Raw genomic sequence first — 19108 nt, 5'->3', positions numbered from 1 at the left:
CAATTAAACGCGTCTTCCACTCGACGCGCCGAGCTTGAACGTTGAAGTCGCAGCAATGGTCTTGCTACTTGTGGACACTACGAACACGATGCGAACACCTCGCTCGAATTACCTTTGAGCCTGTATTGATGAGGAAATGACATTGGCGTAACGTTATCAGCGCGTCCAGCATCACGCACCATGGAGGAAGCGGAAGCATCGGAAGCGTTAGGCTCGCCCATGCCAGAGATGCTTACACCGCGCTCGAAGGTCGCTAGAATGCTGGCTCAGATTGACGAGGCTCCATCTCCAGAGCCAAAATCACCCAGAGCGTCGAACGCGCCAACAGACCTTGCAAATGTGGCTTCAATCTCACCGGAAGCGCAGGTGCAGTTTGGCTCAGGTGGTAAGGCTAGCTACGGTCATGCTCCTCTGCAACCCATTCACGAAGACGACGATGAACCGATTAGAGCTCCCCAAGGAAGGGCCGCAAGACGAATGCTTCGAATGAGAAGTGCGTCTCCTAGGTCTGATATCGATGACCCACGGCCGATGCCATCTTCGCCACCTATGCGGCAGGAAATCACCCCGTTTCAGAAGGATGCCAACGACGAGGATCTTTACGGAGCCACTCCGCTCAAAGGCGAGCACAGGTCAGCTTGGCTACACGGTGTCTCGCCTGCAAGCACGCAGAGTGCTCTTTTTGTCAGCCCAGCTAAGTCCAATGGACGCTGCGACACCGGCGAAGAACTACCTAGCAAGCCTGTGAGTTTGGGCAGTAAGGATAAGCTGGCTCAACTAGTGGTCCAGAAGCGCGGAGAGCGACTACGTCGAGAAGCTGGAGAGCGAGAGCGCACCTTCGGGCCTGAAGCAATTAAGGAATCACAGAAGCGTCAGCGATCATCATCCGTGGAGCTACCAGAGGAAGTCCTTGGGACTGAGCAGCATGAAACTAATCCAGAGATCGAGCGCATTATGTCCGACGCCGCTCGGCCAACGCGCAAAGCCAGCAAGCGAGCTTTGCTCGAAATGGAGCGCGAGACTCAGCGCCTGGCCCGGCAGCAAGCTCTAGCCCACCAGATGAAGGTCAAAAAGAAGTTTACGACTGCGGACCTTTTGGCGCGCTTCAGCACCCGCCAGCCTGCTGTAGGGATTTCCGTGCAGGGGGTGGACTCCGTAGAAGTTGTGACCAGTGGCGCCAGCACCGCCTCATCAGCGCCGAACAGCGATGCTGTAGAGTCGCCATTCAAGGAGCCAGTAAGCACGCCACCGTCAAGCCCACCCACCGCAGGCCCGACACCCTTGGATAAGCAGAAAGCCATAGTTGAGCGAGGTGCTCTAAGCAAGCTGATGCCTGTCAGAGAGGACAGTATTGCTAGCTTGGCCGCGATTGTCAATGGGGAGTACGAGGACTTGCCGGACATGGTCGATGTTTTGCGTGCAACACAACTTAGTCGGAAAGCTGCTACTGTCGAAAAGGACCTGTCATCGCCTACTAAGCAGATTGAGTTCTCTAAGAAGGGCCTTCAGCTGGCTTGGTTTGGCAAGAGAGCTCTTCCAGCGCAGCAGTACGATAGCAGTGATGACGAACTGGAAATCGTCAACAAGCTACCGACACATCTGCGCGCTTTCGAGAAGGCAAGGCCGGCGAACAAGGAGAGATCAGCAGACAGCAAGGCGATCCACACATTGAGGCATCTCTCGCACATCGGCGCGTATGAGGCTCGGCCTGGTAAGCTGGGTAAGGGTAAGGCTCGTCCTTCAATGGCACCGAAAGTGCTTGAGGCGGACCTCAGACGCAAAGCCAAGGAACAGGCTCGAATTCAGCAGCAGGAGCGCATTGCTGAGCTGAAAGCCAAGGGCGTGATCATCCAAACCAACGAAGAGCGGGAGCACGATCAGGAAGCGTTTGAGAATTTGCTGGACAAGGCCCGTGAGCAGGCTCTTAAGCTGCGTGAAGCAGAGAAGCTTAGAGCAAGCGACAAGACTGATGGTGCGATTGTTGCCGTGGACGAGATGAACATCACCATCAGCGATGATGAGGAGGAGGATGAAGAGTATCGCGGCTCGAGCGACGAGGAAGAGGAATCAAAGCCAGATGAAGAAAACGATGCGGAAGACGGTAATGACCTGCTTGATGAGGCTGCCGGAGAGGCCAACGACGACAACGACGATGAGGACGATGACGACGACGACGACAACGACAGCCTAGAGGGTGTCGACGTTGGGGAAGACCATTCGAAAGCTGAAAACGAGCAACTAAATCAAGACCCTGCAAGTATCGATGGCTTAGAAGCGAACAGGGAAGCCAGTCTTGGAGCGATGACTCCGGGCCCCGTAGTTCGCAAGCCTCGCCAAGGTCGCATCATCTTGGACGATGAAGACGAGAACGACGCCGTCGACACCGAATGGACTGCTGCTCAAGATCTTGTAAAATCTAATGCCCCAGCTACTGGCGACAACGGCGAGGATCCCTTTGCAGCTTTTGGATTCGCCGCTAATGGCGGCTCCGACCACACTCTGATGAGCCCAACGCAGGCGTTTCAAGCCACTATGCGTACTCCGACTCAAGCAACGCAAGATGACTCATTCGACATCTTGCGGAAGATTGCTCCACCAACCTGGTCCACATTGGCCCCGACTCTGCCAGCCGTTTGTGAAGACACGCAGCAGGAGGAAAGCCAGATTAGTGTTGTGCCAGGGAGTCAGGTCGTGGATAGTCACCGGATAAACCTCGCCTGGGACACACAGCCGCCAGAGACACCGACAACGGCTACCCTGCAGCGCGGCGACTCCGGATTGACCGAGACACCAGGATGGGAGCCGACTCAAGATCCTGGCTTACCGTCTCCGTGGTCTGCGTTGCGCCGCTCAAGCACCACGATCGGCAAGCTACCGGAGCATGAGACCCAGTCCACCGTGCCTTTGCGCATCACCGAGTCGCCGGCAGGTGTTGCTTCCACAGCCCCGGCTCCTCGGCGTGGCAAACTCGTGCGCAGACAAGCTGCAGTGCTTGTAGATAGCTCAGAAGACGAAGGGCCACCGGTTCCGCTGAAGGTTGCGACGAAGGATGCATGGAGAGAAATGGCACGCCGTCGTCGCGAAACCCTCACCGCTGCGGAACGCACGGAGGTTGAGCAAGAAATGAAGAACATGATGGAAGAGCAGGCCGAAGAGTCTGAGGACGAGTATGCTGGTCTCGGTGGTGATGATTTCGTGGCTCCAGAGACCGAAGAGGATCGAGAGATGATAGACAGTAACCATGTCGAAGTTGACGAGCGGCAGTTGGCTAGACTGTTCGCCGAGCGTGAGCGGCAACGCGAAGAAGAGGAGACCAGCCGTTTGTACAAAGACCTGACGACCGGTGCGCTGCGGAGGAAGCAAGCCAACGCCTGGGGCTTGGAAGAGGACGAAGATGAGATTGCAGTCCGCCGACGTCAGATGAGGCAAATGGAAGAAGCTCGCAAGCGGAAGCTGTTGTTGCAGGATGACAACATCGCTGGGTTGGCGCAAGGCAAGAACAGCAGGGGGAAGGATGCTTTCTTGAAGGCTATCGCCGATGACGATGACAGAGACGAGGTGCTTGACTTGTCTGACGATGCAGAGGACGAGCCGACGCAGGCTACGCAAGTCGAGAGTCAGGAGGCGACCCAACAAGCGCCAGCAACCGTACCGCTTCAAGAAGTGAGCGGCAACAAGCGTCGTTTTGCGGAGATAGAAGGCTACGGAGACACTCGCCCGCCAGCTAAGCAGCGCCGCACCCAAGCGACCGCGTTCAGGAAGCCGGCCAGTATACTGGAAGTACGAGAGTCGTTAAGCTTCTTGCTGGACGAGCCACATGCTCAACATGGAGATTCGACAGAAGGGCTCAACTCCGAGCCGGGCAACGACAAAGCTGGTTCAGATAGCGAGAGCGTGGACGATGACGACGACCTAGTGGAGCTGGAACGATCCCGTCACAACGACGGAGGCTTTGCGCCAAACCCTTCCGACTTCGATGCCCGTGCCATGCCGCCGCCTCGCCTCCCAGCTTCGCGTCGCCGCACATCAGCTCCTGTGGACAAGGCAGTCATTGACCGGCTCATCGTGAAGCGCAGCTCTTCCACTGCGTCTGAAAGCGCTTTGGGCCGAACCGCGTGGGCCGCACCAGCAAGTGGCGAAGGTTTCAAGGTCCCGTCCCTGCTGCGGCGGGCCACGACAAGTGCGAGTACCGTCGCTGGCAACGATCGTGGTGTCACGTACGGCTCCAATGGTCTTGCTAAGGAGGGCGGCGGGGTCAAGATGGGCGGGAGTAAGAAAAGTAGTCTCGCGTACCAGGCTCGAGCGGAGGAGCGTCAGGCGATTGTTGAGGCGAGCGCGAGAAGGCGGGAGGAGAACACTGCGAAGATTGCGCAGATGAGGCGGAATAGTAGCATGCTCGGTAAAGGCCTGACTGGCCGCTTCGAATAAGGCTTTGTAGCAGCTCTGATGGCGTCGGTTTGTGGTTCACTGGGCTCGGTGCCATAAGACTTATGCACAAGAGCTAACATTCATCGACTACATAGCGTTGGGTATCATCATCGACCGAACAATGCGGATACCGTCATAAGAGCGCCTCGCTCACCCTGCTGTTCTATGCTCCGGTAGTGTACGTCCCAACCACTGTCTCTACTCAGGCGCCTGGAAAGGCTTGACCAGCATCTCACTGAACTTGCTTATGCTGTCCACGCCCCTGACCTCCTCCACCAACAGCGGCATTTTTACCACGTTGAAGTCCTCGCCGTACAGATCGTCAATCTGCTCCAGATACTTCTTCTGCATCTTCCGCCGGGAGTTACACTGCTCGCAGGGGTTGTCCTTCTTTGGAAACAAGAGCTGGTTGACCACCATGGCATGCGTGTCGATCTCGTAGGAGCCGAGTTCCTGAATCATACGCTCTGTCTCGTACAACGACAAGAACTCCGGTATCAGTACTGGGATAAATGTGGTGAGGTCTGCGTTCTTGAACTGCCGATTCACGTCCGAAATGGTGTTGCGAAGGTCCTCCATGCGCTTCAACACATCATCAAACGACTGGCCATTGGGCAGACCACCCCGTGCATTGACAAGATTGTTGATCATCCCTCCAAACTGTTGCGACAGCTGGCTGAGCTTCTCCAGCGCCTTCTCCAGCACACTAGGGAACTGCAAGAACCGCAGCGTGTGACCCGTCGGCGCCGTATCGAAGATGATGACCTCGTACTCCATACCCTTGACCTGCTTCAGCACCTCTGCGAACGACATCGCCTCGTCTACACCGGGGATACTGAACGCCATATCTTGGAACATACTGCCCACCCCGCCGAGTCCTTGCATCGCTTCCTGCGCGTCGTCACCGCCCGCCGAGATGAGATCGTTGATACTGCCGTTCGGGTCTATCTCCATCGCTGCGAGACCCTCCACTCCCGTAACAGGTCGCGCGTCTTTGCCGAACTTCATACCGAAGGCGTCGCTGAGGTTGTGCGCGGGGTCGGTCGAGATGAGTAGGACGGACTTGCGCGCCTTGGCCATTTGCACGGCGAGTGAGCAGGAGGTTGTGGTCTTGCCGACACCACCTTTGCCGCCGACGAAGATCCATTTGAGTGACTTCTGGTCAATGATGGGTTTGAGTGAGGGCTCCATTTCGTCAGCCATTTTGACGGTTGTGCTGTGTGACCTTGATGGAGTTGGTGGGTCCGCTTCTGAATATCCTGTATTGATCGATGATTGACCCCTCCTAAAGGCGCGGGTCGGTTTGTCGTGGATGTGTTCCGTTTGCTTGTTGTACGTGTGGGACAGTCGAGCTTCCAGCAACGTAGTCGCAGATGCGATCATCAGCCCTACGTCACCGCACTGCCACAAGTCACAAACCTAGCGTCACCATCCCTGCAGCGCCAGTGCCATCATTCGCGCATTCTCAACTCGGAAGGCACAGCTAGGATGCATACAAGCTGATGTCGACGCCGAAAGCCCCAGGCTATTTCAAGCAACTCTGGTATGGATGGAAGAGTTTGAAGCTACCATGGCGACGACAGTTCCTTGTCGGTGCAGACTTGGCCGGCAACACTTTCTGGGAGTTCAAGGACGCCCTGAACTCGAACCGGTTTAGGAGGATCGTGAAGTATGCGAGAGCGCCACACTATGCGGATGTGAAGATTACTGGTAAGCCGCAACGTACGAACTGGCCGGTAGTATGTGGCGACTGATAGTGGATGAAGCGCAATGGCATCAATGGCTTCGCCACACCCGCGCAGACGCGCCGACCATCCAAGAGCAGCAATACGACGTCTCCCGCCAAGCAATGATGAAGCAGCTCGCCGCCAAAGCAGACGAGCGTTGGAAGTCTGTGCCATCATTCCTTGACTCTCCGGCGAGGCAGCAACCGCAACCTGCGACGCAGCCCAAGGATCCGGGCGGGTACGCGCCACAGACGGAACCAGAGCAACATCAAGGCGTGACGAGTGGAGTTGAAGATCCGATTAAAGTGCAGCAGGTAGCTCAAGAAGGCAAGGATGGGAAGGAGGTGGATGAGGGAAGATTCAAGGGACGGACGAGGGAGAAGCCGAGGGTGGCAGAGGAGAATCCATGGCAGAGACAGCAGCGAGGTGCACCGAGCGAGAATTGGCAGCCGCAGGCATGGACACCTGGAGCTGCACAGCGAAGGTAGTTATCACGGCATCACCGCCACAATCTCAACTTCGGTGCCCTCACACCACGACTTTGATAACCTCCCCTCCACATCCAGACAAGGTCTGAATTCGATGTCCTTTGAGAACCAACTCGAAGTCTGGAGCGAGCAGAGCAAATCGCATGGAGGTCATGAATCTTGTCCGTGATCACAACCATCCAGACATTCCTACAGCCAGGACAAGACTTGCTAACCGCTTGGGCTTACGAAGCCGTTCAGTTTCAACCCTTATCTCACTGAGAATGAATGTGGTGCTAGTGACTTGGATCGATGTCGGGACGCGGGACCTCCGCGCACAGAAAGACGAGGTTGTGCGACATATACTGAGTGGACGAGTTACATGAACGGTCACGTGCTCACAGTCGCGCTTGACCGCTTTCGGCTCATACGGACCACCAGGAAAGCTACACACCCATCTATGAGATAAGACTGCGACTGTGACTCCGCCTCCAGCTTCTGTGTAATTTTACTGATGACTTGAATGTGTAGCTTGACACGCCGTACTTCCTGGCTTCACAAAAGAAGCATTCGGCGCGTAAGCTTTAGGTACAAGTTGAGCTTCCTTTTGCGCGGCTTTATCTCCCAGATGGAGGTCGTCTGCAGCTTCTAACTCCCCCACTGCTAGTCCTCCCGTGTCGTTCGCCCTTGATACCGTCGTACCATTTAAATTGTAAGTTGTAGGCCGAATTCGTGCACGGTAATGGCAACAACAAACGGTGCGCAGTTTATAAGCATCCGAGTAGCTGTCACTCAAGCAGAGCCAGTATGGCTAGACTTGCAAGCGACGGTGGAGAAGACATGCAAACTCATCACCGAAGCTGCTGAGCACGGAGCGAGGTTGATCGCGTTTCCAGAATGCTGGGTACCTGGTTACCCTTGTTGGATATGGTAAGGCTAGACTTGCTCACCAACCAGATCTACTTAGGTGATCATCGAAAGGCTCATCAAGCATAGGCTCCGAGCACTAGACTTCAACCTGATGACCCGCTACCTCAAGAACTCTCTCAAAGTCGACTCATCCGAAATGCGCCGTATCTGCCAATGCGCAAAAGACAGCAACATAGCAGTCATTCTCGGTTTCTCAGAAAACCTGAACAACTCCCTCTGGATCGCCCAAGCGACCATCTCCGCTCAGGGTAAACTCCTCATGACAAGACGCAAACTCAAGGCCACTCATCTCGAGCGCACCGTCTTCGGAGATGCAAGCGGCGCGAGTCTGCATAATGTGGTTGAGCTTGATCTCGGCCAGGAGTCTCAGCATACCAAAGTCGGTGCGTTGAGTTGCTGGGAGCACATTCAGCCACTGTTGAAGTACCATACGTATTTGCAGGGTGAAGAGATTCATGTCGCGGCCTGGCCGCCTCTTGATTCGCATCCGGGCGGTGACGCTTTGTGGAGTATGAGCAGTGAGGGTTCGTATCTGGAAACGTGAGAACACTGCGACGAGGATTCGTCGACTAATGAGACGACAGGATGTCAAAGCCTTTCCCAGACCTACGCGGCGGAGTCCGCAGCCTTCGTGTTGCACTGCACCGCCGTCGTCACAGACGCTGGCGTCAAAGCAATGCAGACGGATGCTGGCTTCTTGTTTAACCGCCCAGGTGGCGGCTCGTCTGCTGTCTTTGGACCTGACGGCCGCCGGATTACTGAACCTCTACCTAGTCACGAGGAAGGCATTATCTATGCAGATCTGGACATGGATATGTCGCTGAAGGCCAAGTGCTTCGTTGACAGCTGCGGACACTACTCAAGACCGGACCTGCTCTGGCTTGGTGTTGATGATAGGGAGAAAAAGCACAAGATTGTCAGCAAGGGCGACGGCAGCCAGTAGCCAGTTCTTACTCCAACACCATCCCCGTAATTGCCATTCGAACATAATCCGCTCCGCCGTGCGTTTGCCGACTGTCGCCCATACATGCATGAATGTCTGCTCACCATCTATCCCACGTCGAGTTCGCTTCGGCTAGTACGTGCAAAGACCCTTGCTTAGCCTCTCTAGCCCATTGTGTCGATACCTCCCGGTCCGCCGACGCTTCGAAGACATACATCGCGGCATCCTTCGCGCTCCACACACCGCTCCAACCCAGCTTGTATACAGAGTCCGGAAGGTCATCGCAGTCGTCTCCCCAGTGACTATTCGACCCGCAGTTATAGCAGGAGACTATCATCTGGCTCCGTGGGATGGTCTTGACAGTCGATGCTGTGTAAGTCCTCCAGAGCCGGTTCTTGTCCACATAGCGTGTGCCGGTGCAGTTGTCGTCCATGTGACCTTCTTCACCACATCTGAGGCAGCGGACGAGCGCGTATGGCTCGGTGAGGTGGAAGTAGCGGTGCTGGAGTTCTTGGTCTTCGGGTGTCAGATCTAAGAGGCGCATAGGATCGAGCTCAGGCTCAGGCTTCGGCTCAGGCTCCGGCTCCGGCTCCGACTCAAGTATAACGACAGACTCGGGCTGAGACTCGGGCTCAGACTCGGGTTCCGGTTTTGGCTCAAGCTTTGTCGAACGCTGTGAAGCTGCATGTATGAAAGCGTGCTCGGCGGTCTCGACCGTAGCAGAATCGCGTGCTATCTGGACACATATCTTGCGGCCCAGATTAATCGTACTGTCAAGCTCCTTGACGGCACGCTCGGCCTCGGCAGCTGTTGCGACATCAACGAAGCCGTACCCGGTGGGATGTTTCGTACGCGGATTGACTGGCGTCGTAATTGATTCGACGGTGTAGGCCTTGAACATTCCCTCTAGCTCGTTCTTGGTGGTGACAAAACCGATTATGCTAACATACAGTCTCCTCCCCTCGGCGATGCTGGTGTTGCCAGCAGCATCGGGAGCGACAGATCTCAGACTGCGTGATGCTACATCACGTGCCAGCTGTCCGTAGTCGTGTGAGGTTTTATGTTTGGTTTGCGTAGCATTGGCATCCGTGTCGGCTACTGAAAGCCCACCACCCACTGCTTCTTCGGATTTGGAACCGTGAGTGCTGGAAACGTTCGGCTTTGACTTTGCTTCCCACGCAGTCCAGACTTCCTTCGCCTGTTTGCGGAACGGCTTACCTACCTCAAGATGCTCCTTGAGAACAGCCTCAGCAGAGAGCTCCCCTTCAGCGATGCGATCCGCGATTATACGAAAAAATGCTGGTCGAAGAACCTCCTTCAGGTCGGCCAATGCCAGTTCCGGCTGTGTATCGGACGAACCGTGAATCACCGCCAGATCGTCATCAATCGGTGTCACGCGACGATTGATGGCAGTAGCACGAGGTGAAGGATAATCACTTTGTCTGTCTCCGACACTAGCGTTGCTTTCACGTCGACTGCTTGCCAACGAGCTTGACACCTCTCCCGATTCCAAGCTGTCCCGCCGATGGTCGCCACTCGGTCCTTGGTCGTCGGCAAGCACATAGTCTACCCGCCTTCGCTTCACGCTTTGAGTAAACGTGTCACTAGCGCTCTCGGCTGGCAGAGCAAGCGCACGCTTCCTGCCCACTGCGCTGGTGCGTGACTCCTCTGGTGAATGATGATCGCGGCGTGCATCGAGGATGTCCTGCCGAGACCGGGCATGCTCAATTACAATTTCCATGGCGTGTCGTTGTGTCGGTGTCGGCGGCACAGACATTGGAGAAGAGTCTTCTATACCAAAGAAGTCTGGCTTCTAGCCTGCCGAAACGGGACCTGCCGCCGTACATAACAGGAAGGCACGAGGCAGAAATCGGAGAGTTTCCGCGCCTCCCCGTTTTCTGAGGCGTCCGAAAATAGCGGCTCAGCGCAGGGATGAAGGTGGATGAGGTCAGGTTGGTCTGAGCGGCCGGCGTATGGGGAACAGACCCTGGTTTCCGACGCGAGAGCTTGAGAATGAGTTGAGTGTGTGAAGCCTGCTCTTTCTGCCGCTTCATCATCCCATTCCACCCCCCCATTCTCTTTGCTTGCTCTTATGTTATATTGAGTTGCAGCTCTCGGATCGGTTACGGCGTTGGCAGGGCCATATAACCGGAAGCCGCTATAGGCAGGTATTACAGTAACGCCGCGGGAGAGCCACATTGTTTGCAGCACCTGTCACAACAACTCCTCAGCACACGCACAAAGGCCACATAACCACACTATCTCCAACATTGACCGCCAAGCTGGCTTTCACCGCCTACAACCCGGTTAAAGTGCTCCGTCGCCTCACACCCTCCTATTTCTATCCGTCAGCCTTGTCGAGAGCTAAGAGCCCGACGACCGATCCAGACCGGCGGAGCACGGCAACAGCACCACCCACCAACACCGCCAAACTGTCATCCACCACCGTAACTCAACAACGGCAGGGGCTGACCTTCGCCGAGCCCGGGGCCGCTTCAGCGCCACCGCTCTGCGTGCAGATCGCGGAGAAGAAGATGAGCATGGCGGCCAACGATAAGGAGAGAAATCGTCGGCGGAGACGCAGTAGCAGTCTGATGTATCAAGAGCCGCCGGAGAGCTTGGAGCAGCAGAGTGATCAGGCAACCATGCCGAACCTGAATGCGCAGTGGGTAAACGCGAAAGGTGCGCTCATATACTTATGCAATAAGGACAAGCACGCGAGCTAATCCCCAACGACTATGTAACAGGCGCCTGGATGATTCACATAATCCTTATCCTCCTCCTCAAAATCCTCTACGACATCCTGCCCGGCGTCTCGCAAGAGCTCTCCTGGACGCTAGTCAACACCACCTACATGTTCGGCTCTTACCTCATGTTCCACTGGGTACGCGGCGTACCCTTTGAGTTCAATGCGGGCGCATACGACAATCTCAACATGTGGGAACAGATCGACAACGGGGATCAATACACCCCCGCGAAGAAGTTTCTGTTGGCCGTGCCGATATGTCTGTTCTTGGTGAGCACGCATTATACCCACTACGACTTGACGTATTTTATGGTGAACTTTTTGGCGACTGTGGCGGTGGTGGTGCCGAAGCTGCCTGCGGTATGCATGATGTTCGATTCACGTTGTTCTGCGACTTGAAAGTGCTAACTCTGTGATAGCTTCATCGCATGCGCTTCACCCTCCTCACACCGCAGCCAGAGCCGCCGGAAGAGCGACGATAGCGTGCTTTGCGTTGCGCAAAAAGCGATTAGGCGTTCGGGGATTGGCGGGTTGCGTAGATTGCGCAAATAGCAATGCTACCCTCGTCACAATCAGACTGACGTGCCGCTCGTAAACGTGTCTCCGCGCTGCGCACGCCTTCAAGCCATGCACACCATGACTCACTGTCATCGACGAGAGCTCAGACCAGAATCCAGCAAGCCAATCAATTGATCGAGCCTGCTAATGACCACATCCGTACGGTCGTCACTCTCCAAGTCCTCCTTGCCGGGACTTCGCAGCAACACGGTTAACGCGCCCGCATCATAACCAGCTGCCATGTCATCAACGCTGTCCCCGACCATCACCAAAGGAAGTAGTCTATCCTGCGGTGGCGTCTCCGGTACCTGTGCATCCGCCGTGATACCCCATGCGTGAGCTATATGCAGCAGAGCCGCGGGAGACGGCTTAGGGGGCCTGAAACTGCGCGTTATGATCGGAGCGAACGGGTTGATGTGGCCGGGTAAATGGTTGCTTAGAAGATGGTTGACTGGAGTGCTGCAGAAGCATTCAGTACTGCCGCATTCACACGATGCGAGAGGGAAGAGAACTCACTCAAAGTTCCTGGTACAGATCCCCTTCTTGATACCTCGTTCGTCCAGATACTCCATTAAACTGACGAGTCCAGCTTGCGGGACTTGGTCGGCCATGGCTCGACGCTCGATTGCTTGAATTTTGGCGAAGGCGGCGTCTTGTTCTTCCGCAGGTAGTGCGTGGATGTGGTCGAGTATGTCGACTGACTTGGGGATGCCGATGGCTGAGCGCATTTCGCCGAACATGTGGTTTTGGGGCTCGCCTTCTTGGGGATGTCATTAGCTAAGTGACACCGCATCAACGAGGCATGTGATCCAAGGGGAAAATGGAAACCCATGGTTGCAGAAGACATTAGGTACCGCAGAAGCGGAAGGTGTGCAGAGACGTATTAAGTTATGACTTGGACTAGTGCCGAGCATGTAGACCTACAAAGAGTTCCGTCCATGTCAAAGATGATACCCTTCAGCTGCATTTCATTGTTCGGTGGTGATGCCGCCGAGCCATCCGCCAATGGAGCAAAGCCATGTCGCTTAAGCCTTTCGCTGGAAACTGTACTCATGCCCGCCCGTCCTCTGGCTGCTAGGGGCGTTGACGAACGTTGAGCTATTGCTTCAACTGCTTTCAGAACTCTTGGAAGCATCTACTGGGTCAGAAGAGGCGCAGATAGGTTAGGTGAGAGGAACCCAATCAAGACGGTTGGGATAGCGGATGTTGCATGTAGATTGGAGTCAAGTCGGAGTTGGCCCACCACTGCCGAAAAGAGTCTAGCTCGTCCAAAGCCTCAATCACCAGCTATGGCTGGCATGCACGTTAGGAGCCAAGACGAACAGTGTGCTCAAGTGTATTAAAGCAAACAATGCATGTTGATACAATCATATGTATATACAGAGATTGCCCAGCCTAAAAGGTATACCACTGCCGCTGCCACTGAATAGGTCGATCCGGCAGATGCGTCCACAAATTCTTCCCAACTGCCTCCCGCCGCCTCTTCTCTTCACGCTCTTCGTGTTCGCGGATCCGCGTCTTCTCCTCCTTCAGGACGACAGAGATACTGGTCCAAGGCGTCTTCATGATGTAGACTTGACCTCTTGCGCGGTAATCGGCCAGCTGACCATAAGGGCCTCGTCCGACCCACGCTTGATCGATGTAGATCTTGGACGTATCGGTGACGGTATGTCGCTTGCCGTCCTTGAGCTGAATTTGTACGGGGCCAGTTACTGTCCCGCTTTCGGTCGCGGTTGGTAGGAGTGGCGCAACGCCGGATACTGGTGGTGAAGTGCTGTTTAGATTGCCGGCTTTCACATCAACGCCAACACCTCCCAAACCCATCCCACGCGTGACTATGGCCTCGTCGCGTGCGAACTCGAGCTGCTTTAGCACTTCCTGGGCGACCTTCTTCTTGCTAAAGCGCATCTGCACAATCGCATCGTCCAGCCCCTTGCCAGCAATCTGACGCGCCAACATGCCCAGCTTCTTCACACTAGTCTTCATGTTATGACTCCTCACCATGTGTTCTCTTTCCGTCCGCTTGATCATCTGCTGCTTTGTTAACCTCCCACCCTTGCGGATCATCTGTATAACCTTCTTCCGTTCCCACCGTTCCCGCGCGTTCGGATCTGGGTCGAGAACGTGCCGCATGTTGGCAGGATCTCTGTCTACTCCGCCCACTTGTAATTGGCCGTCATCGCCATCAGCGCCTTTGGCTGCGGCCTGCTTGGCTTGCTGCTGTGTACGTCGGTCATCTTCGAAAATGGAAGACGCGGAGATATCCCCGGCTTGTGGTCGGTGTTGGCTGGGGGCGGTGGCGGCAGTCTCGGACTGATTCCGCAGATATTTCTCCAATATAGGGTTGCTCGTTTTGCTGTCGTTGCTACCACTTCCACCCCCGGAGGAAGCAGCTCGTCGCTGATGCTGCGGCGCCCGCAGCCGGAAGGGGATGTTTTGGCAAGCCAAGCCTAGCAATGATCAGACTATGTGAATGCTGTATCATCTGCTACAACTTACATCTTCTTGCAGCGCGCTGCAGTGGTACAACACCGCTCATATTGAGCTACACCTCCGCGGCGTTTGCTGATGGCCAAGCTATTCAGATCCTATGCAGAACTGCTTTTCCCGGGGCCCTGGTGGTGAAACGAAGCTAAAGCGGGAGTCTGCCGAGCTGAGTCATGCATGCCGGCAGGCTAAATTCGGAGTTGCTTTGCAAGCGCGTATATTCTAGACTCTTTACTAGGTCCGGTTGCACGCGGAACAGGAAAGGAGAGGCATGCACAGCACAAGTAAAACTGAACTCTGCAGACCGACCATTGCTCTATGTCGATCTTCAGCCATAATTGCCCTTGGGTTACTTCGTCGCGTGACGTTCATCTTCACCCAGGTCGGCGATCCTCTTGCGGAAAGACCGGGTCTCGAACGGCCTGCGGCTTTCCTCCACATGGCGATTTAAAGATACTGCAAGCCTCCCCGTTACGCTTGTTATGCATCCCAGCATTGCAGTGACCTCATGTTCTTGATTTTTGAATCACTGGCGCAATCGTCTGATCGCGCATGAACACCGTCGCCCCGTCCAAAGCATCGTCAATCACCGGACTCGGCGGTATTGCAGGCGCCTTGCGGTCGCCACCTAATCTGAGAACATACCGTCGCATGACACTACCTGGTATGCTCGCTGCCTGGTAGGTTGTCAGGAGAGTTCCGGCGCGTTTGCAGCGCTCCCTCGATCCGACAGCGACATGGACATCAATGCCTTGTTGTCTCCCGACAACTCGCCAGCAAAGGCTGGTCGTTCGGGGGACCTCTCACGCTCACCGCGCAAGGTGAGACCTTCCGGCAACAAGCGCGCAGCTTCAGGTTTGAGCAAAGAGATCACGCGGTCGCCTGATCGCAACCTTTCCACATCGCTCACAGGATTGTCGTCAGATGAGAGAACCAGAGAATCGCTTCGAAAAGCGTTTCCGCTGCATCCCATCACGGAGGCTGCTCCGAACTTCCGACCACTTCATCCACCTGCGCCCACGAGCGATCCAGCAACAAAGGCTCCCTCAGCGTCAAGTCCGCACTCTAGCTTCGCACATGCACAGCTCCAACAGCGGCCGAAAGGCACGCATCGCCACGCATCCACTCCGCAGATGGAAACGCTTGCTGGTAAGTCGCGTCATTCGCGCCTTCCGCCGCGCCGCTTCGCTTCATTGACTGACTCGCGTGATCCCAGACTTGGCGTCAATGCAACAACGACATCGCGCCACACGAACGAACTCTGCCACAAGTCTGCGACATGCCGACATCGTAGAGGTGCAACGATCGCCGTCGTTCATGCATTCAGCGAATCCACCGCCTATGGTCCGTAACATATCTGGCCAATCGCTCGCAGATCTGACCATGGCGGAAGCTCCAACGCAAACACCGCCGCCACGTAGCGTCACCTCAGCTGCACTCAGTGACGCAGAATCCCAGACCGTGACAGGCCTTCTCAGCTATCTCAGCGAGAATTCATACGCTTATGATTCGCACGTTCAACTTATTGGACTTCTACATAAAGGCTTTCTAGCACACACATATCCATCTGTCGAGGCTGTGGAAGCATCACCTCAGGATCCGCATGGTTACGGCTTGCTCGTTGAACTGCGACAAGCTCGTGAAGCCATGGATACCCGCTTTGCTGTGGGCGAAGACCTCTGGCTTGAATGGCTATCCGATGAGACAGCCTTGGCGAGGTCGGGCGAGGAGCGTGTGTCCGTCACTGAACTTTACCAAAAAGCCGTGCAAGACGAGCCTTCGTCGGTAAAGCTTTGGCAAGCTTATGTCGACTGGGTCCAGTCAAATTACGCAGCATGCAACAACCTCGAGGGTGCCGACCAATCCGGCTGGGCCGACCAAGATAAGGAGATGTGTGCGGAGCTCTTTACGAAAGACATGATCGTTGATGTGCTAGAGCAAGGGGTCGCTGCAACGCAGTGGCGGATAGACGAGAGCCACCTACTCTGGAACCGTCATGCACAACTCGTCCTGGAAGATCTTCCAGCCTCACCATCTGCGCCCGATGTTGAGAAGCTGCGCAGCATGTTTGCGCAAAGACTGCAGACACCGCACGCTACCTCGACTGAAACAGCACGAATGTTCTGGTCCTTCGTGAGCAGATTCGAGCCCGACAATTGGGAGGGCATTATGACCGAGGTTAATGAGGTTGCCGCACCAGCAAGGAAACAAGTGGCGTTGCGCGAAGAGCATGAGCTTGCCGTGCAACGCGCTTTAGAACGCGCAGACAAGGAAGCTCTCTTCGCTGCGTTCGCATCGTACCTGCAGTGGGAGCGCAAGCATGTGAACCGCGGTGTCTTTGGCAGGGAGCTCTGCTGCGCTGTTTACGAGCGCGCCTTGTTACGGTTTCCCACGTACACCGAGTGGTGGCTGGATTACACCGACTTTGTGGCAATGGACAAGGCAGCATCATCTGTACTACCTCTCCTTGAGCGAGCCACGAGACACTGTCCTTGGTCTGGCGACCTGTGGGGCAGCCGGATACTGCGAGCAGACGTAGAAGGTAAGCCGCACGTGGATATTGAGGCAACAAAGCATAGAGCGACAAATTCTGGCCTCTTAGACGTTGGCGGCATGGAGGAGCTACTAAAGGTCTTGCAGCAATGGTGTAGCTATCTCAGGCGCCATGCGTTCAAGAGGACGAGTTCGGAGGACGATGTAGATACTGCGGAAGTAGGTATCACCATGGCGCTGGAAGACATCCAGCAAGCTGGCACCAGGATATACGGCAAGGGCTTCACGGGCGATCCGCGATTCCGGCTCGAGACGATTCAGCTCAAATTCTTGTCCGAGGCACGTCGCTTTGACGATGCACGCGCGATATACAAGCGTCTGGCACTTTTGCACAAGGACTCCTTCGACTTTTGGTCAAAGTACTACGTCTGGGAGATGTGGCTGTGGGGATTTGAACGCATACGTGATGCGCACCGAGTCGAGACGAGCGACAACGGACCAGATCTTGCGACGGCGGTGTTGCAGCAAGCACTTGCCCAGAAGCATATTGACTCGCCGGAGAAGGTGGTTGATTTGTATCTCAACCACTTCCAGCAGCACGAGAGTGGGGAGAGATTACAGGCTGCGCTCGTCGATGCTAGGGAGTACGTCAAGCAGGTGGCGGCAAGACGAGCGAAGGAAGCTGAACTTGCCGCCGTAAAACAGCCGGAGCCGCAAGAAGCCCCAATGCAGGTAGAGAGCACTATCACTGGAGGGAAGAGGAAGGCTGAGGAGCACATCGTTAACGGCGATGGGAAGAGGAGCAAGACAGACGCGGTACCTATAACAGTAGCAAACCAGAGTGAGCCATCCGCTTCAGTTTCGGCGCAAGCGAAGCGCGACCGTGAGCACAACACCATCACTGTGCGCAATCTAGCGCCCGAAGTACAGGAGCTCGACATCAAAAAGTTCTTCCGCGATATCGGACAGCCTCGATCGATTAACATACTCCAAGACAAAGATAGCGATACCGCGACAGCAACCGTCGAGTTTGACTCGCACGAAGATGTGCTCGCAGCCAAGATACGAAACGGAAAGGAATTACAAGGCCGAGAAGTGCGCATTTACAGCGGTAGCCAGAACACGCTCTATGTGGCGAACTACCCGCCAGAGTATGACGAGACCACCATGCGCAATCTCTTCGATAGCTACGGTGAGATTCTAAGCGTCCGCTTCCCGTCACTGAAGTACAACAGTCGAAGACGGTTCTGCTATGTGCAGTTTTTGACCGACGAGATGGCGCGAGCGGCCGAAACAGCCATGGATGGTAAAATGTTAGATGGACAGCACAAGCTGGTCGCTAAGATCTCGAATCCCGATGCGAAGAAGCAGCGCTCGGGCGCACAAGCCGAGGGGAGGGAGGTGTTTGTCAAGAATCTTGAACGTAACGCGAGCGAAGCGGAGGTGAAGGAGTACTTCGGCCAGTACGGCGAAGTGGTCAGCCTCAACCTCGTCAAGCTGGTGAACAACAAGCGTACAGGCACAGGCTTCGTAGTCTTCGCAAGCTCAGACGAGGCGAATGCGGCGCTTGCAGCCAATAACAAGCCGTTCAAGGACCGCATTCTCCATGTCGAAGTGTCGTCTTCAAAAGCAGAAGGCCGTGCGGCGCCTCTCGACCGGGCAAGGAAAACAGACATCATCGTCACATCAGGCGCTGCTTCTGCGTCGCCCGAGCCGGATGCAGTCGGAAACGGACGCCGTGGGTCAGACGTCTCCATGCAGTCGGCGTCGCAAGCGAGCGAGGATGCCTTCCGAACGGCAAGGGAGCGGAAGATTGCAATCCTGGATCTGCCAGACACGGTCAACGACGCACGCATTCGCACGGCCATGGAGAGATATGGGCCCATTACCAAGATCCAGCTACGCAGGGCAGACAACGGAGCGATTGTTGAGTTTGCCAATCTCAAGGATGCTTTCAACGTGCGTGAAGGCGTTGATGTGTCGGCGCTGGGGCCGAATGTGAGGACGGGAGACGTGGCGGATTTGCTGTCAAGGGTTAAGAAGCGGCAGGCGATGAGTGGTGAAGTGAGTACGAGTCGTATTATGGGTGGTTTGGGCATGAGACCGGCCTCCTTCTTGCGACCTGGTCAGCGCGGTGGAAGGCGAGGCGGTCTTGGCTTCAAGCGTGGCGGCGCGATAGTGGGAGAGAAAGGGGTTGAGAGCAGCGAGCATTCTGCTCCAGCACCGAGCAGTAATGGCACTACGGCCGCGAAGAGCAATGCCGACTTCAGGGCCATGCTGGAGCAGGGAAAGAAAGCACCAGAGCCAAGGGAGGAGGCATGAGTGATAG

The 19108-nt window shown here is 55.6% G+C and overlaps 9 protein-coding genes across 9 annotated transcripts; 5 read left to right on the top strand and 4 right to left on the bottom strand.

Moving 5' to 3' along the window:
• Positions 1-228: 228 nt before the first annotated feature.
• BAUCODRAFT_126370 (uncharacterized protein) lies at positions 229-4428 on the top strand (the record flags this gene model as incomplete). Its single annotated transcript, XM_007682557.1, has 3 exons — positions 229-385; positions 431-2257; positions 2321-4428. The coding sequence occupies 3 exons, from the start codon at positions 229-231 to the stop codon at positions 4426-4428; spliced, it is 4092 nt and encodes a 1363-aa protein (XP_007680747.1).
• A 198-nt stretch (positions 4429-4626) lies between these two features.
• On the bottom strand, positions 4627-5631 carry BAUCODRAFT_126369 (uncharacterized protein; the record flags this gene model as incomplete). The annotated part of the gene is made up of 1 exon (XM_007682556.1): positions 4627-5631. The coding sequence occupies one exon, from the start codon at positions 5629-5631 to the stop codon at positions 4627-4629; it is 1005 nt and encodes a 334-aa protein (XP_007680746.1).
• A 271-nt stretch (positions 5632-5902) lies between these two features.
• BAUCODRAFT_569787 (uncharacterized protein) lies at positions 5903-6643 on the top strand (the record flags this gene model as incomplete). Its single annotated transcript, XM_007682555.1, has 2 exons — positions 5903-6138; positions 6195-6643. Exons 1-2 carry the CDS (start codon positions 5931-5933, stop codon positions 6641-6643), a joined length of 657 nt encoding a protein of 218 aa, XP_007680745.1. The 5' UTR covers positions 5903-5930.
• A 543-nt stretch (positions 6644-7186) lies between these two features.
• On the top strand, positions 7187-8545 carry BAUCODRAFT_287107 (uncharacterized protein). Its single transcript, XM_007682554.1, has 3 exons — positions 7187-7552; positions 7619-8076; positions 8137-8545. The coding sequence occupies exons 1-3, from the start codon at positions 7365-7367 to the stop codon at positions 8493-8495; spliced, it is 1005 nt and encodes a 334-aa protein (XP_007680744.1). The 5' UTR covers positions 7187-7364; the 3' UTR covers positions 8496-8545.
• A 50-nt stretch (positions 8546-8595) lies between these two features.
• On the bottom strand, positions 8596-10272 carry BAUCODRAFT_27674 (uncharacterized protein; the record flags this gene model as incomplete). The annotated part of the gene is made up of 1 exon (XM_007682119.1): positions 8596-10272. The coding sequence occupies one exon, from the start codon at positions 10270-10272 to the stop codon at positions 8596-8598; it is 1677 nt and encodes a 558-aa protein (XP_007680309.1).
• Positions 10273-11035: 763 nt separating this feature from the next.
• Positions 11036-11723, top strand: BAUCODRAFT_78689 (uncharacterized protein; the record flags this gene model as incomplete). Its single annotated transcript, XM_007682352.1, has 3 exons — positions 11036-11177; positions 11243-11601; positions 11661-11723. The coding sequence occupies 3 exons, from the start codon at positions 11036-11038 to the stop codon at positions 11721-11723; spliced, it is 564 nt and encodes a 187-aa protein (XP_007680542.1).
• Positions 11724-11888: 165 nt separating this feature from the next.
• Positions 11889-12853, bottom strand: BAUCODRAFT_78047 (uncharacterized protein; the record flags this gene model as incomplete). The annotated part of the gene is made up of 3 exons (XM_007682296.1): positions 11889-12258; positions 12316-12556; positions 12724-12853. 3 exons carry the CDS (start codon positions 12851-12853, stop codon positions 11889-11891), a joined length of 741 nt encoding a protein of 246 aa, XP_007680486.1.
• A 341-nt stretch (positions 12854-13194) lies between these two features.
• Positions 13195-14166, bottom strand: BAUCODRAFT_78171 (uncharacterized protein; the record flags this gene model as incomplete). The annotated part of the gene is made up of 1 exon (XM_007682306.1): positions 13195-14166. A coding segment is annotated over one exon (972 nt), but the record flags the coding sequence as incomplete, so codon positions are not given.
• An 857-nt stretch (positions 14167-15023) lies between these two features.
• Positions 15024-19101, top strand: BAUCODRAFT_78497 (uncharacterized protein; the record flags this gene model as incomplete). The annotated part of the gene is made up of 3 exons (XM_007682332.1): positions 15024-15205; positions 15311-15435; positions 15503-19101. The coding sequence occupies 3 exons, from the start codon at positions 15024-15026 to the stop codon at positions 19099-19101; spliced, it is 3906 nt and encodes a 1301-aa protein (XP_007680522.1).
• Between the last annotated feature and the right edge of the window lie 7 nt (positions 19102-19108).

The sequence above is a fragment of the Baudoinia panamericana genome (assembly GCF_000338955.1).
Source record: "Baudoinia panamericana UAMH 10762 unplaced genomic scaffold BAUCOscaffold_13, whole genome shotgun sequence".
In the NCBI taxonomy this organism is placed as follows: domain Eukaryota; kingdom Fungi; phylum Ascomycota; class Dothideomycetes; order Mycosphaerellales; family Teratosphaeriaceae; genus Baudoinia; species Baudoinia panamericana.
This window is presented reverse-complemented; position numbering and strand designations above follow the sequence as displayed.